This window comes from Palaemon carinicauda, chromosome 1, assembly GCF_036898095.1.
Source record: "Palaemon carinicauda isolate YSFRI2023 chromosome 1, ASM3689809v2, whole genome shotgun sequence".
In the NCBI taxonomy this organism is placed as follows: domain Eukaryota; kingdom Metazoa; phylum Arthropoda; class Malacostraca; order Decapoda; family Palaemonidae; genus Palaemon; species Palaemon carinicauda.
This window is the reverse complement of record NC_090725.1, coordinates 211848933-211863699: the sequence shown is the minus strand read 5'-3', so window position 1 is coordinate 211863699 and position 14767 is coordinate 211848933. Positions and strand designations below refer to the sequence as shown.

The window sequence follows — 14767 nt, the reverse complement described above, 5'->3', positions numbered from 1 at the left end:
TTCTTTCAGGGGGCAGATTCTCCAAGGACCCCATCTTTTGGTGGGTAGTTCGTTTTTAGCGAGAAACGTCGGGTCCGGGAAGAGGGTAAGGTCTCCTGAGTCTGTAAACAGAATGTGACCCTCGTCCCTTGATAATGCCACTATTTCGCTGACTCGGGCTCCTGAAGCAAGAGCAAAAAGAAATATAACCTTTTGAGTCAGATCCTTGAGAGGGCACGAATCGTTGTCCAAACTGGAGGCAAAATGGAGCACCTTGTCCAGAGACCAGGAGATAGGTTTTGGTGGGGGTGCTGGGCGTAGACGAGAGCATGCCTTCGGCAGTTTATTGAAGATGTCGCTGGACAGATCAATCTGGAAGGCGTACATTAGTGGTCTAGTCAAGGCCGATTTGCAAGTAGAAATCGTGTTGGCTGCTAAGCCCTATCCATGAAGGTGAATGAAGAAGGACATACAAAAATCAATGGTGATTTCCGTAGGATTTTTTGCCTTGACGAATGAGACCCATTTTCTCCAGGATGATTCGTATTGCCGTCGTGTGGATTCGGTCTTGTATTCCTCGAGGAAGTCTAGACTTTTCTTCGAGATCCCAAACCTTTTCTTCACGGCTAGGGAGAGAAAATCATGAGATAAAGGTCCCTGACTTTCGATGATGAAGCGAAGACAGTCGACTTCTGTACTTGCTGGGCGAGAACTGGGCCCGGGAGAGGGATCAGCGTGGGTTGTAGCTCCAGGACTAGGGGGTACCAGTTGCTCCGGGGCCACTTGGGAGCCACTAGGGCCGCTGTTCCTTTGAAGGTTCTCAGTTTGGAGAGGACTTTTAGCAGAAGGTTGGTGGGAGGGAACAGGTAGATCCTGGACCATCTGTTCCAATCCAGTGACATGGCGTCCACTGCTTCTGCCTTGGGGTCCTCGTACGGGGCCACATATCGAGGAAGTTGATTGTTGTCGCTCGTTGCGAAGAGATCGATCTGGAGTTCTGGGACTTGGTGAGAGATGAAGGAGAACGATCTTGCGTCTAGAGACCATTCCGACTCTATCGGGTTTGTTCGAGATAGAGCGTCCGCCGTCACGTTGCGGAATCCTTGTAGGTGAACTGCAGACAGGTGCCATTTCTTCTTCTCTGCCAGACGGAAGATTGTTAGAAGCACCTGATTTATCTGGGGCGATCTTGAGCCTTGTCGATTGAGACATCGGACTACCACCGAGTTGTCCAGGGTCAGACGAATATGGATCGAGGGAGGCGGGGAGAGTTTCTTCAGAGTTAGAAGGACCACCATGGCCTCCAAGATGTTGATGTGAAACGTCTTGAATAGGGGAGACCATGTTCCTTGAGCCTGTTTTTGGTGGGAGTGACCTCCCCAACCCTCCAGCGAAGCGTCCGTGTGGATGTTGAGTGATGGAGGTGGGTGTTGAAGAGGCATGGACCTTTTCAGGGCCTTTGCTTCCGACCACGGCTTTAGGAGCAGCCGAAGTCTGTTTGGGAGCCGTCTCTTGAGGTCTCTTCGAGCGATGGTTGCGGAACGTCTCCAGACTCCCGCGGCATCCTTTAGCTGTGCACGTAGCACTGGGTTTGTCACTGAGGCGTACTGTAGAGAGCCTAGAACTCGTTCCTGCTGACGTCTTGAGATCCGTTTGGATTTCAGCAGTCGCTTGACAGACCCTGCTATTTCCTTCCTTTTCTTCTGGGGGATGGAAAGGCGGTGTGACTGAAGGTTCCACTGGATTCCTAACCATTGGAACTTCTGAGCTGGAGAGAGGCGAGATTTCTTCGTGTTTATCTTGAATCCCAGGTGTTCTAGGAACTGGGTAACTTTGTTGCAGAATCTTAAACAATCCTCGGGCGATGGAGCCCAGACTAGCCAGTCGTCGAGGTAGGCCATCACCTGGACGTCTCGGAGGCGAAGCTGTTGAACGATGGCATCCGCAAGCTTTGTGAAGATCCGAGGGGCCACGTTGAGGCCGAAGGGCATGGCCCTGAAGGCGTAGCTTTTCCTTTGGAGTCGAAATCCTAGGTAGGAGGAAGCGTGGTGGTTCATTGGAACGTGCCAGTAGGCATCCGCCAGGTCTATGGAGACCGTGTAGGAACCTTGAGGCAGAAGGGTCCTTATCTGTTGAAGAATCAGCATCTTGAACTTGTCGTTCTCTATGAACTTGTTGAGGGGGGATAAGTCTAGAATGACTCTGAGTTTGTCGGAGTCCTTCTTGGGGACGCAAAACAGTCTCCCTTGGAACCTGGTTGACTTTACCCTCCTTATCGCCTTCTTGTTCAAGAGATCTAGGACCTATTCTTCCAGAAGGGGGGTTGATTGTTGGAAGAATTGCTGGAAGGTTGGGGGTGGTTGAGTCCAACTCCAGCCTAGACCCTTCTTGACGATGCTGTGTGCCCAGGGATCGAAGGTCCAACGATCCTGGAATTGGCGGAGTCTTCCTCCCACCGGAAGCACTTCATTGCTTCTGGTGTCCCGAGGGTTTACTGCCTCGGCCGCTAGCTCCCCTTCCTCCTCTGCCTCTGGAGGGACGGCGAGATGCGTCTCTGCCTGCACCTCTGTTTGAGCCTCTACCTTTGGGACGAAAGGTAGTCGACTGTTGCTCGAAAGCAGGGGTGAAAACCGGCGACTGTGACAAGACCGGTTGGGTGACCAGCTGAAAGGTCTGCTGTGGCTGAGCTGCCACTTGGGGAGTAGCGGATCCCGGAAACTGCCGTCTCTGTTGACGTTGCTGGGGTTTCGGCTTGGAGGATTTCCTCTTAGGCTGAGGGCCGTCGTCCTGAGAGGATTTCCTTTTCTTCGACATGCCCCACTTGTGGAGAAGGTTCCTGTTCTCCGTGGCGGCCTTGTCGGTGATCTCTTTCACAAGGGAAGAGGGAAAGAGGTGCTTACCCCAGATGTTGGAGGAAATCAGCCTCCGGGGTTCGTGTCTCACTGTGGCACTGGAGAACACGAATTCACGACAGGCTCTACGAGCCTTCATGAAGCTGTACAGGTCCTTTACTACAGTCGCCAAATGCGTTTTGGCGAGCACCATGTAGTGGTCGGGGACTCTAGTGTCGCCGGCCATGACGTCGAGCTGTACCTGGAGGGACATGGATGCGGCGAGCCTTTCCTCCCCGTGTCATGTTCCCGACGAAGGAGATGGTCATTAAGTTTCGGGAGGTCTTCGTTAAACTGGCGTCCAGCAACGTCAGGATCTAGTTTCCCTACCACGAATGTATGCTGGACATCTTTCCAGTGTCGAACATCGGGGGGAGTAATCAGGGAGAAGGGTCTGCACTCCTCCAGTGCAGGGCAAGGTTTCCCTTCTTCCACTGCCTTGTGTACCGCAGCGAAGGCCTTTTCCATGAAGGGGAGGATCGCATCGTCTGGTGCGACGTAGGTAGGGTGCTTCTTGCTCAGCGCCGGAAGCTTTGAGCAGGTAAAACCCCTACTTTTAACAGCATTGACCAGCATAGCCTGGGCCTTCGGGAGATCGAACACTATCACCTCCTTCGGTTCGGTCTCTTCTTTAGAGGCAGGTTCGGATCGAAGTCGGACGTAACAGTCCGGATAAGCCTCAAAACTCGGGAAGAATTCCACTTCTTCCAGGGCAACCGAGCCGACCTTCTCACTGACGAAGATCCTGCCCGTTGTGATTGGCATGTGCTTGGCATACCTCCAGGGGTTGGCGTCCGAACATGCCGGGAGGTCCTTAACCGAAATCCTTTTCAGCTCCTTTGAACTTCCCATGGTCCTGATGTATTCGTGTGTCTCACAGAGTTTCTTGTCCATAAGAGCTTCGAGCATACGGAACATCTCCTGGGCGCTGGATGGGATGGGGTCCGGGGTGGCGGAGGTAGACGGGAGTGATACATCCATCAGTGTAGGAGTTGGGGTGGGGGTGGGAGGCGGAGCGACCTCCTGCTCCGACTCGGTGTATTCCACTTGGTCTTCCTCATAGTCCAGTTCTTCGGCCATGAGGTTCCTCTCCGTGGTCTCCGACACTTCCGACATACGTTCCGCGTTGTCGGTATCCAGGCGACACTCGTGCATGGACTCGGCCATGACTACATCGGGTTCCACCGTTATCTGGACGGTGGGGATCTGATCCTTGGCGACCACAGAGTCTGGGGATGCCTTCGGGAAAAGCAAGGCCCTCAAGTCTTCAGTGGCAAGGTATGGTCCAGTGGCGTTCTTCTGGAAGCCACGCACCCATTTGCGTAGCTTCTCTCGAGAAGCGTCCCTAACCTCCGCTGAGGGAGGATTATTGAACGCCTCGACCAGGCGGTCCTTGCAGACTGTACAGTTCTGCGGGTCCCAAAACTTCAGATCGCCTTTCTTGTTGGCGCAAGGGGCGTGGGTCCTACACGCCGTGTGCCCGTAGAAGTGCGGGCGCTTCACTGCACAGAAGCCGTGGTCGCACTTCACGTACTCCTCCTGTAAGAGAAAGAGAACATGAGTATAGGGAAGTCATATTAATGACTTATTCTAAAGTTAAATATTAAAAGGTTAATTTTTAACTTAATTTTAACTTAATTTTAAGTGATATAAACATTGTGATGTTTGAGAGTGGAGCGGTGAAATGAAGTAGATAGACACATACTCGTGTAACCCGCCCGGCTGGTTACCGTAACCTTATCCATAGGCAATTTGTTTGTGACCGAGGACACAAGGCAGAATTCTTCATAGACTGCCAGGGAGGCAGGGGGAATTCTAGTAGGAATTGCCAAGGATATAATTCTGGGACTGAGACTACTCAGACCATTAAATTGGGGATGTAGAAGATCCCATAGGGTAACGGTTTCCGGCAACCAGCCGTGCTAAGATACACACAGCATGCTGGAAATTTGTGATATGCAAGAAGACAGCATGGCTACTAATAGAACGGTAAGACAATACCTATCTATTTATGTAGTCAAACCATCTGGTTGCAATGTAGGGCTATCAGCATGAGTTGATAGCTAGGAGAAGGGGTGCAAGTCACTTTGGCGTCTCCGGAATGCTCCGGCAGACCGGCGGCACGCCGGATGCCGCTCCAGCAGAGTTTCTGGTATTAGGGAAGACAAACATAAAAGTCAGGAGTAATGCCAGGATGGCAGCCGCCGGCACAACGGCAGCACGCCGGAGGGAGGCGGCGGCTCCGGCAGTCGAAGGTTGCCGGCTTGGTGACAGGGACAAGGATGAGCTATAGCAGAACCGGACTGCCGGCACTCCGGGGGCCGGTCCGATGGACGGACGACCGAAGCTAGGAGGTATGAGGGTAGGCCATCGGCTGTACGCCGACGGGAGGCGGCAGCCCTCCGGCACACGGAGGACTGACGGCCCGGGGGACAAGGAATGTGTCACCAAGGGGGGAGGTCGGTATCACCGACAGTAGAGGCGGCAAGGGACCGGCACCAGGACAGTGAAAGAGACAGAAGGAGGGATGTAGGGGTACGGACACGAACCCCAAGGCATCCCACCTGAATGGGTGTACCCATGATAGAGGCTAGCCCTATCATCCAGTGGCAGGGGCCGCAGGCAGCCGGGAGCCAGTGTAGCCCAAGGGAGGGCTAGGGAACACCCAAGAGGGGGGGAGAACCCCTGCGGACAAAACGCATCTAGTGGCTAACCCCATAGGACACTATGAAGGGTATATGTACCAGAGCAGACTGCACACAGGGACTCAAGGTAGCCCTATCACTCCACCCTAAAGAGGAGTTGTAGGACAGGGGACAGATGGGTATAGGCTAACCTAAGTATAGGCTAGGCCATACAAGAGATAGGTGGGGAGGGGAAAAGAAGAAGGGTCTTCCATAGGGGAGGCTCTGTACCAAAGCGGCCACCAAGGAAGGGAGGACGCTCCCTAGCCTAAGGTAGGCAGCCTGTCTGAGAACGGTGCATGGGTACCGTTTCAGCAAGACACAGGACTAACTCCCCCCAATCCTAACCTAGAGCAGGGATGTTACACCCTAAACCAGGAAGGTTGGAAGACGTATCGCAATGCAGGGCAGGTCAGGTAACCTAGCCTCAGCAATAGAGGAAGGGCAGGCCGTTCCTCATTCTCGGACGCAACCCTAAGGGGGGATCATTCCCTCAGGGAGGACAGAGAAGCGATAAGTACTCTGGTATGAGCTTGATCCCCTTACGTGGTAGGGGGAGCAAGGCTACGCAGAGGGAATGCCCTAAGGCAGGGGGTGAAGGGAGCATATAGGGGGCCTACTATTAGGTTAGGTTAGAGAGGCACACTGTCAAACCTATCCCCTATATGGTCCCTGAAGGCAAAACACTTGCATCACAGTAAACAGTATCATAAAATAATGCCACTATCTTCACAACTTAACCTAGGATCACTGTAATATATCATGCATGAACACTGATGATAGGCACTCTGGCCTAGGGGCTAGACTAGCGAACTGGTATGGGGTCAGCGATGACCAAATAAAAGAGCGTCAAAACACGATATATAAAGTTCCTAGCTATGAAGACTAAATAACTAATAGTATCGATTAGTTAATGAGGCCGGAAAAGCTGTTGAGGCTAGCTAAATAAGGCATGCAAAACAACAGCGACGCCATAAAATGGCGTGTCCGGTAGCAGCACAGCTCTGCCAAAAAACATAAAATATCTCGAAAAGTAAAAGTTACTTTACGGTCAGAGCTTATTTAAACAATACTGGAACCTTGTACTCAACTTTCCAGAAGAAGGCGAGGCCGAGGGTAGAGACATGGCTAAGATGCAAGTCGATAAGATAAGCACAGGGAAAAATCCGTCTAGTAAGGCAAGCTACTAAGCGAAGGATGAGGACGGACGTGACGTCATTTAGCAATGGCGCCCGTTTGTTTACGTCTCGAGTACCAAAAGTAGCCACGGACGAGATTAGCTGTGGAACGGCTCCCCAGCTATTCTCCGCCCCTACACATCGAAGTGTTAACTCTATGTGGGGTGCAGATAGCTATGTGGCGCGTTAATACATGCGTCCCCTGTTGTTATACGATGTCTTAAAGGGAAACCTTTAGGATACTCGCTCCAGAAGTTAGAATTCTGTGATAACCTGTGGTTAAATTCTCTGGGAATATCTAGTAGTTTATATACCCAAGGAAGCTACCAATAAGGAAGCTTCCATCAGGACGCCATGGCTTGAGCCCAAAACAAATATTATATACATTGTAATGTGCAACACCATTATACGTAAGGACTCATGCCGGCTTGAAACCCCATTGCTCGTCTACTGGGCAATACATTTCACCATAATTTTTTGTATTTTTCTTTAGGAAAAGTTAAGGAAAAAACTCCAAAAGTATATTATAATTTAAAAGTATAAGTTACGATTTCTAACAGTTGTTTTTATATAAATTTAAAATAAATACTCAATTTAATCTGAATTCTTAAGGAACACCTGGCAATATTTAACAGGACCCCAGGGATCCGGGGAAGCCCAGTTGAGAATGGCTGGCCTAGAAGGTGGAAAAGTGCCCTCTTTTATCCAAGAATCGGGCACAATTATTTAACACACAAGCTCTTTATGACTGACAGGTGACAATCCTTCTGTGATGATTACTTGGTTCCCCTGACTGTTAAGCATTTAGTGATTGAATATCCTAGTCTTAGGGATATCAGATAACAATTGCACTCTAAAGCGTATTGTGAGGATGGCAGGTACATTCTCACCAAGATTCTTGGAGAAGTTGTGTATGATGCCAGTAGCATTTTCAAGTTATCATTGGAAGCTAATGTTTTATGATCAAGTTAATTTTTCTCAAGTTACTAATTCTTAAATATTCATACTCCAATCAATCGGTATCATTGACTCTTGAAGTTATGTTGCCAGATAGCTATCAATCATCCATCAATTTTTATTGTATTAGCAATTACTCATTAGCTACAAAAGAAGGTTCAACACTGGAATCATTTGGTACCTCCTAAATATCATCCTTCTCTTAATAATTCAATATCTAGACCCTGAGAAACCTAGATTGATTACCTGTTTTTTAAGTTAAGAAGCCACATAATTCTTCTTTAGCTGTAGGATATTAAGATAAAACAGTACCAACCTCTACATATCCAAAGGTACTAGCACTCCTGTGTACATACAGTAGTCATTTGGTCAAAACTAACATGGGGAATAAAAGCATTGGTAGCCTATTAGCTACCAGGAATGCAAAGACTCCAATACTACTAATGAAAAAAATAATCATGCCTAATCATTCTAATTAACAGTATGCAATACACCACCAGATCTTTTATTAACTCATGGAATATTTGTTGAATTTAAATGTGCAAGTAAATACTTAAAAGAATGTGATTGATAGGTGTAGAAAATGTCAACAAAATATTTGCTGAATCAAAAATTATATTAATCCTTTCAATTCTACCCCTCGCAAAAGTATTTTGCTACTCTACCTTGGGCCCGTTTTAGGGCCATGTTATATAACACAGCACTGAAACTATCACAGATAAGAACTTGAAATCTCTATAGCTGAACTATTTTTCTATCCATTGATATCTAATTTTACATATTTTACAAATTTTCATTTACATAAATAATAATTAAAAAAGAGAAAAACCTGGAATTTACTGGATGTAAGATATGTCCAATGGTGCTGGAGACAGTAGAAATACCTGGGCATAGAATACATCCAGTGGTGCTCAAAGGGTTAATAATTTCATAAAAAGGTTGATCTTGTGTACTTGGTTGAGAGACAGAAGTCAAGGAACTAGGAAATGCATCAGTAGTCCTGACCCCGAGCATCTACTATGGATTCCAAGCAAGTGTACTGTAAAATAAATTAGAATATTGGGTGGCTAAAACAGGCTCTGTAAAAGAAGCTTGAATCAAGTGACCCAAATTTTTTTTCTGAGGACAAAGTAAGAGAAACAGAAGGAATCTGAACTTGTTCTGAAGGAAGCAATTCTCTTTAATGCTTTGTCTGAAAAAACAATAGGCTCAACCAACTAAGAAACTTTATATTCAATACCTACACACACATTACACCAAAAAGGTAGGCTCAACAGTAAGGTAAATTAGAATATAGGCTAGTGGCAATGCTCATAGCAAACATCAAACCAATTTTCATTATAAAATAAATTTTGAACATACTTACCCGGTAGTTATATATATATAGCTGACAGCAGGGACGTAAGCTATATATATATATATAACGACCGGGTAAGTCTTATGTTTAAAAAGGATGTGTATTATCGACAAGAGACAGTAGGTGATGAATCAAAAATAATATAAATGGATTATATAAAATTATAAAATTGTTCCATTAAAATAGAAAATTGGGATTTAAGTCCAACAATTTCTGCCCCTGGATCCAAATTCTCAGTTAGTACCACCTGTCACTATGTTCCTACAAACCTGCGTAGTGCTAAGAGCTGAATCAAAATTTTAAATCAAAATTAGGGAGGGACAGAGGTTGATCACTGCTTGGCCACAATGGAGATAGAATAATGTAGAGCTTGAGTACTTAACACAGAAAACTTGCCGGTTTATACCCAACAGCAAAATAATTAATGTTATTTTGACATTAGGGTCTTCCTTTTGTGGCTTTTAACATTTGAGTCTCTTTACTTTTCTACCTAGAGCATTACTTGCCCAAATTAAAATTTGTATCCTCATTCTTATTGATGATATGCTACTTTCTTATTTGTGATATAGATATTCCAATGAATTCTAATTTTGGAAGGGTATTGTCAATTTGATTTTTCTCTGCTCACAACCCATCATGGCATATTTAAGGATTGTTGAAATGAAGCTTTTCTTTGGCTCACCTAGCTTCTTAAAATATTGTTGTTGTTTTTTTCATGCATATTTTAATGTAATGATGCATGCATAAAAACATTTTCCATTCTTTGCATGTCTGTAAACAATACATATTGAAAGCCTAAGTAATAACAGCAGCCATAAGAGTTTAAAATTTAAAATCTGTGCTCTAAATTGGGGAAAATCATGGCAAAATCTATTTTATGTTCAAAAATTTCAATCTGATTACTGACTAACTTTATTTTTTATTCTACAGATTGTTCAGAGATAAGCTGTGATATTGGATGTACCCCACTAACTGATACTCTGAGTGGTTGTCTTACTTGCTCTTGCAAAAATGAAAGCTTTACATGTCCGGAGCTTCAGTGTCCTCCTTCCTGTGGTAGTACTATTGATTACGAAACCGGATGCCCAAAATGTAGCTGTCAATGTCCCTTTGACTCCACTACTCAGTCTCCTTGCCCTGAAGTTTGTACAGTGATTCAAGATTCTGTAACTGGATGCCCAGTATTATGTGAATGTGATCCTGAAGGCTTCAGCTTCTCAAATTTCCAGAATTGTTCAGAGGATTTTCATTGCCCAGAAAATTGTACAATTCACATCCCTATAGACAGTGAAATAGCCTGTGCAAGATGTGAATGTGATTCCAATACCTATGATGGCAGTTCTTCAAGAATTACTCGCAGACAGGCCCGGTGCTCTCAAAATCCGCCTTGCCCTCAGGATTGTGCAATAAAGCGGGAAGTTGACCAAAACACTGGGTGTCTTGTTTGCAGATGTGACCCCCAAAATCCTGGAAACCCCTTCATTACCCATCCCCTTCCCCCAAATCCAGTAAACCCTTTCATTATTCAGCCATATCCCTATCCCAGAAGACAAAAACGATACCCTTCATGCAGACCTCTTTGTCCCCAAGATTGTGCAACCAGATACACAATTGACAGACACAGTGGGTGTTTGATATGCACTTGTATCCAAAATGGTAGGAATCCATTTGCTCCTATAAGATTTCCTCATCCTCATTTAACAAGAAGATGTTCCCTTGGGCCAGATGCCCGTCCACCATGTCCTCAAGATTGCTCAGTTATTGAAACTGTTGACAAAAATACAGGTTGTCCAATATGCATCTGTGACCCTAATGGCACTGGAAATCCCTTTGGGCCTGTAAATCCACCTCCACCTCCCACTAGAAGTTGCCCTGTATATCCTGAGGGCAAACCACCATGTCCTCAAGACTGTGGAGTTATACAGACAGTTGATAAAAATACTGGGTGTCCAATTTGCATCTGTGACCCTAATGACACTGGAAATCCCTTTGGCCCTATAAATCCACCTCCACCTCCCACTAGAAGTTGTCCTGTATATCCTGAGGGCAAACCACCATGTCCTCAAGACTGTGGAGTCATACAAACAGTTAATAAAATTACTGGGTGTCCAATTTGCATCTGTGACCCTAATGACACTGGAAATCCCTTTGGCCCTATAAATCCACCTCCACCTCCCACTAGAAGTTGTCCTGTATATCCTGAGGGCAAACCACCATGTCCTCAAGACTGTGGAGTCATACAAACAGTTGATAAAATTACTGGGTGTCCAATTTGCATCTGTGACCCTAATGACACTGGAAATCCCTTTGGCCCTATAAATCCACCCCCATTTCCCACTAGAAGTTGTCCTGTATATCCTGAGGGCAAGCCACCATGTCCTCAAGACTGTGGAGTCATACAAACAGTTGATAAAATTATTGGGTGTCCAATTTGCATCTGTGACCCTAATGACACTGGAAATCCCTTTGGCCCTATAAATCCACCTCCACTTCCCACTAGAAGTTGTCCTGTATATCCTGAGGGCAAACCACCATGTCCTCAAGACTGTGGAGTCATACAAACAGTTGATAAAATTACTGGGTGTCCAATTTGCATCTGTGACCCTAATGACACTGGAAATCCCTTTGGCCCTATAAATCCACCTCCACTTCCCACTAGAAGTTGTCCTGTATATCCTGAGGGCAAACCACCATGTCCTCAAGACTGTGGAGTCATACAAACAGTTGATAAAATTACTGGGTGTCCAATTTGCATCTGTGACCCTAATGACACTGGAAATCCCTTTGGCCCTATAAATCCACCTCCACTTCCCACTAGAAGTTGTCCTGTATATCCTGAGGGCAAGCCACCATGTCCTCAAGACTGTGGAGTCATACAAACAGTTGATAAAATTTCTGGGTGTCCAATTTGCATCTGTGACCCTAATGACACTGGAAATCCCTTTGGCCCTATAAATCCACCTCCACTTCCCACTAGAAGTTGTCCTGTATATCCTGAGGGCAAACCACCATGTCCTCAAGACTGTGGAGTCATACAAACAGTTGATAAAATTACTGGGTGTCCAATTTGCATCTGTGACCCTAATGACACTGGAAATCCCTTTGGCCCTATAAATCCACCTCCACTTCCCACTAGAAGTTGTCCTGTATATCCTGAGGGCAAACCACCATGTCCTCAAGACTGTGGAGTCATACAAACAGTTGATAAAATTACTGGGTGTCCAATTTGCATCTGTGACCCTAATGACACTGGAAACCCATTTGGGCCTGTAAAACCACCTACACCTCCCACTAGAAGTTGTCCTGTATATCCTGAGGGCAAACCACCATGTCCTCAAGACTGTGGAGTCATACAAACAGTTGATAAAATTACTGGGTGTCAGATTTGTATCTGTGACCCTAATGACACTGGAAATCCCTTTGGCCCTATAAATCCACCTACACCTCCCATTAGAAGTTTCCTATAAATCTTGGTGGCAACCAACCATGTCTTCAAGACTGTGGAGTTATACAAACAGTTAATCAAGACTGTGGAGTTAATTCAATTCGTATTTGTAACTTTAATGATACATACTGCAAATCAATTAATTCCGGTGAAGCTACCACTATCACTACCACTGTCTGAGGTATGATGGGTTTATTTGTGTTTCTAGCCTTACAAGTTATCATTTCAAGAACTGATGTAGGAAGCTGTAACATTTTGCAAATTTTAATAATTAATCTCATAAAAAGTTCTATTGCTGAGCCTTGGCCTTTATAAAGGAATTCAATATTAAAACATTTTGATTCACAAAGGCTATGAAATTTTAGTTACTGTCAAAGCAATTTAGTTAAGTTTGATGAAAATAACTTCAGAACTCTGACATTGTTAAAATACCAATTAGTTTCTAGTATGCAGAGAAAAGTTCTAAACTTACTGATTAGTAACCAGTATAGGAATATCCCTCAAGTTTTTAATGAAAATAATTTAAAGTGAATTAATTGAACTTATGCAATACAGTGTGGCCATGCATTTTGAATACAAGGTTAACAATTAGTAAAGGGGCAACCTACTTTGCGGTTCATATTTTACGGTAAAATATTTTATTCTTGATTTTAAATGCCACCCTAAACCTTTTGTGTGTCAAAGATAAGAGTAAAGCTTAACCTTCAGTATGGCAATCATATAATGCTTTTAAATAACCTAAAGTATCTTATTTTTTCCTAAATAAGTAATGTGTAACACTTTTGGCCAGCTCTAATTATATTCAGAATCAAATATTATTAGTTGCCAAAGCAATTTATCATGCACAGTACAGAACAGGAATAAAAATTGTTGACAGTGAGAAGTAGTTGCAGTCCAGGATTTTATTCGGGATCTGAGTTAAAGATATACCAAAACTTAACAAACAAGATGTCAAAATCATTTTAAATTGTTTTAAAATATATGGAAAGGCATTGATAATCTTGTTTTGAGGAAAATAATCTGCTTGCCAAGTCAAATTTTTAGCAACCTATCAAACATTTATTTAATTGCTATTGTTCTTAAGGACAATTGAAAACTAAACGTGAGTAGGTTTGAAAATCTTTATAATAAATTACTGGTTATCCCATGGTTTACTGTATATCATTCAGTGATGTTCAAAAACTGGAACGATACAGAAATTTCTATACTTATTTGATAATATTTAAATTTGATAGGTGGGGCAAAATGTTCAAAATACATTTTGATTTTGAAAAGAAAAATTTTACAGCTTGAAGGGTTATAATTTTCTATTAAGCTTTACTCTGCATTCAACTTTTTCCAACAGTAACTGATAAAGCATTTCCATTGATTATGGGCCTACTGAAAAAGTTGAAAATGTGATATAGCAATGCCATTGTCTCTATAATGTGTTGTATTATCCTTCAACTGTTTATAGTGTAAAATGACTCCCAGTACTATTTTCTTTCGATTAATATATGACATTTTTTGTAAAATGTAATCACTGGAGGCCAAACTGATGTGTACTGTATATCAATTAGAATATAATTTTAATCTGTGAAGTGCAATAAAGTACAGTATCAATGTTTACATTATTTTTATACCCCTAAATTGATATTTCATATTATTACAACCTCTATGACTCCACAGGAAAATTACTTTCCAACTTGATTCTACTATTTCTATATTTGTTTTGGAATAATGAAATGCTCATACTGTACAGTAATTTGAATTTCATGACTTTAAAATGAAAAGAAATTTATCTTTCACTGCCATGTACCCCCTTTGCATTTTCCAAGTTTTCTGTAGGATATGCAATGTCTGAAATACTTTTAATAAACTGAAAAAAAAAAAAATATTGTGCAGCTTATGCAAAACAATCTGGGAATTGCAAGAAGAATTTTGACCAAGCATCAGGAAGTACAGTATCCCTTGACATGAAATTCATTTTTAAAGAATTTGTTGGTGATGCAGATTTAATTCATATAAAGGATAACGCAGTTTGAATGAGGACACCAGTCCTTATGGCAATCCATATCCAGTTCGCGAGGAAGAATGTACAAGCCACGTTCAGAAGAGGAGTCTTTCGTCGCATGGCCTCGAGAAAGAAATGTGTGCCAAAATATGTAACAACAACAAAGTTATGTTTAGGAGTGAACTTGGAGGACTCAATGAATTAAATGATAGCACAGTAATAAATATCGGAAAGTACTTTGGCAATGCAATAAAAAATGGAGCTGAAGATCCCACTGACTTAT

At 43.9% G+C, this 14767-nt stretch overlaps 1 protein-coding gene across 7 annotated transcripts in view; it reads left to right on the top strand.

Moving 5' to 3' along the window:
- Positions 1–14097, top strand: part of LOC137653849 (kielin/chordin-like protein) — a 352325-nt gene extending 338228 nt beyond the window's left edge. For all 7 annotated transcript variants that reach the window (XM_068387520.1, XM_068387509.1, XM_068387513.1 and 4 more), the window contains one exon: positions 9977–14097. In XM_068387520.1, coding sequence (XP_068243621.1) covers positions 9977–12513 — 2537 coding nt within the window. In that variant the 3' untranslated portion in view covers positions 12514–14097. The remainder of the gene's footprint in view (positions 1–9976) is intronic.
- Positions 14098–14767: the final 670 nt, after the last annotated feature.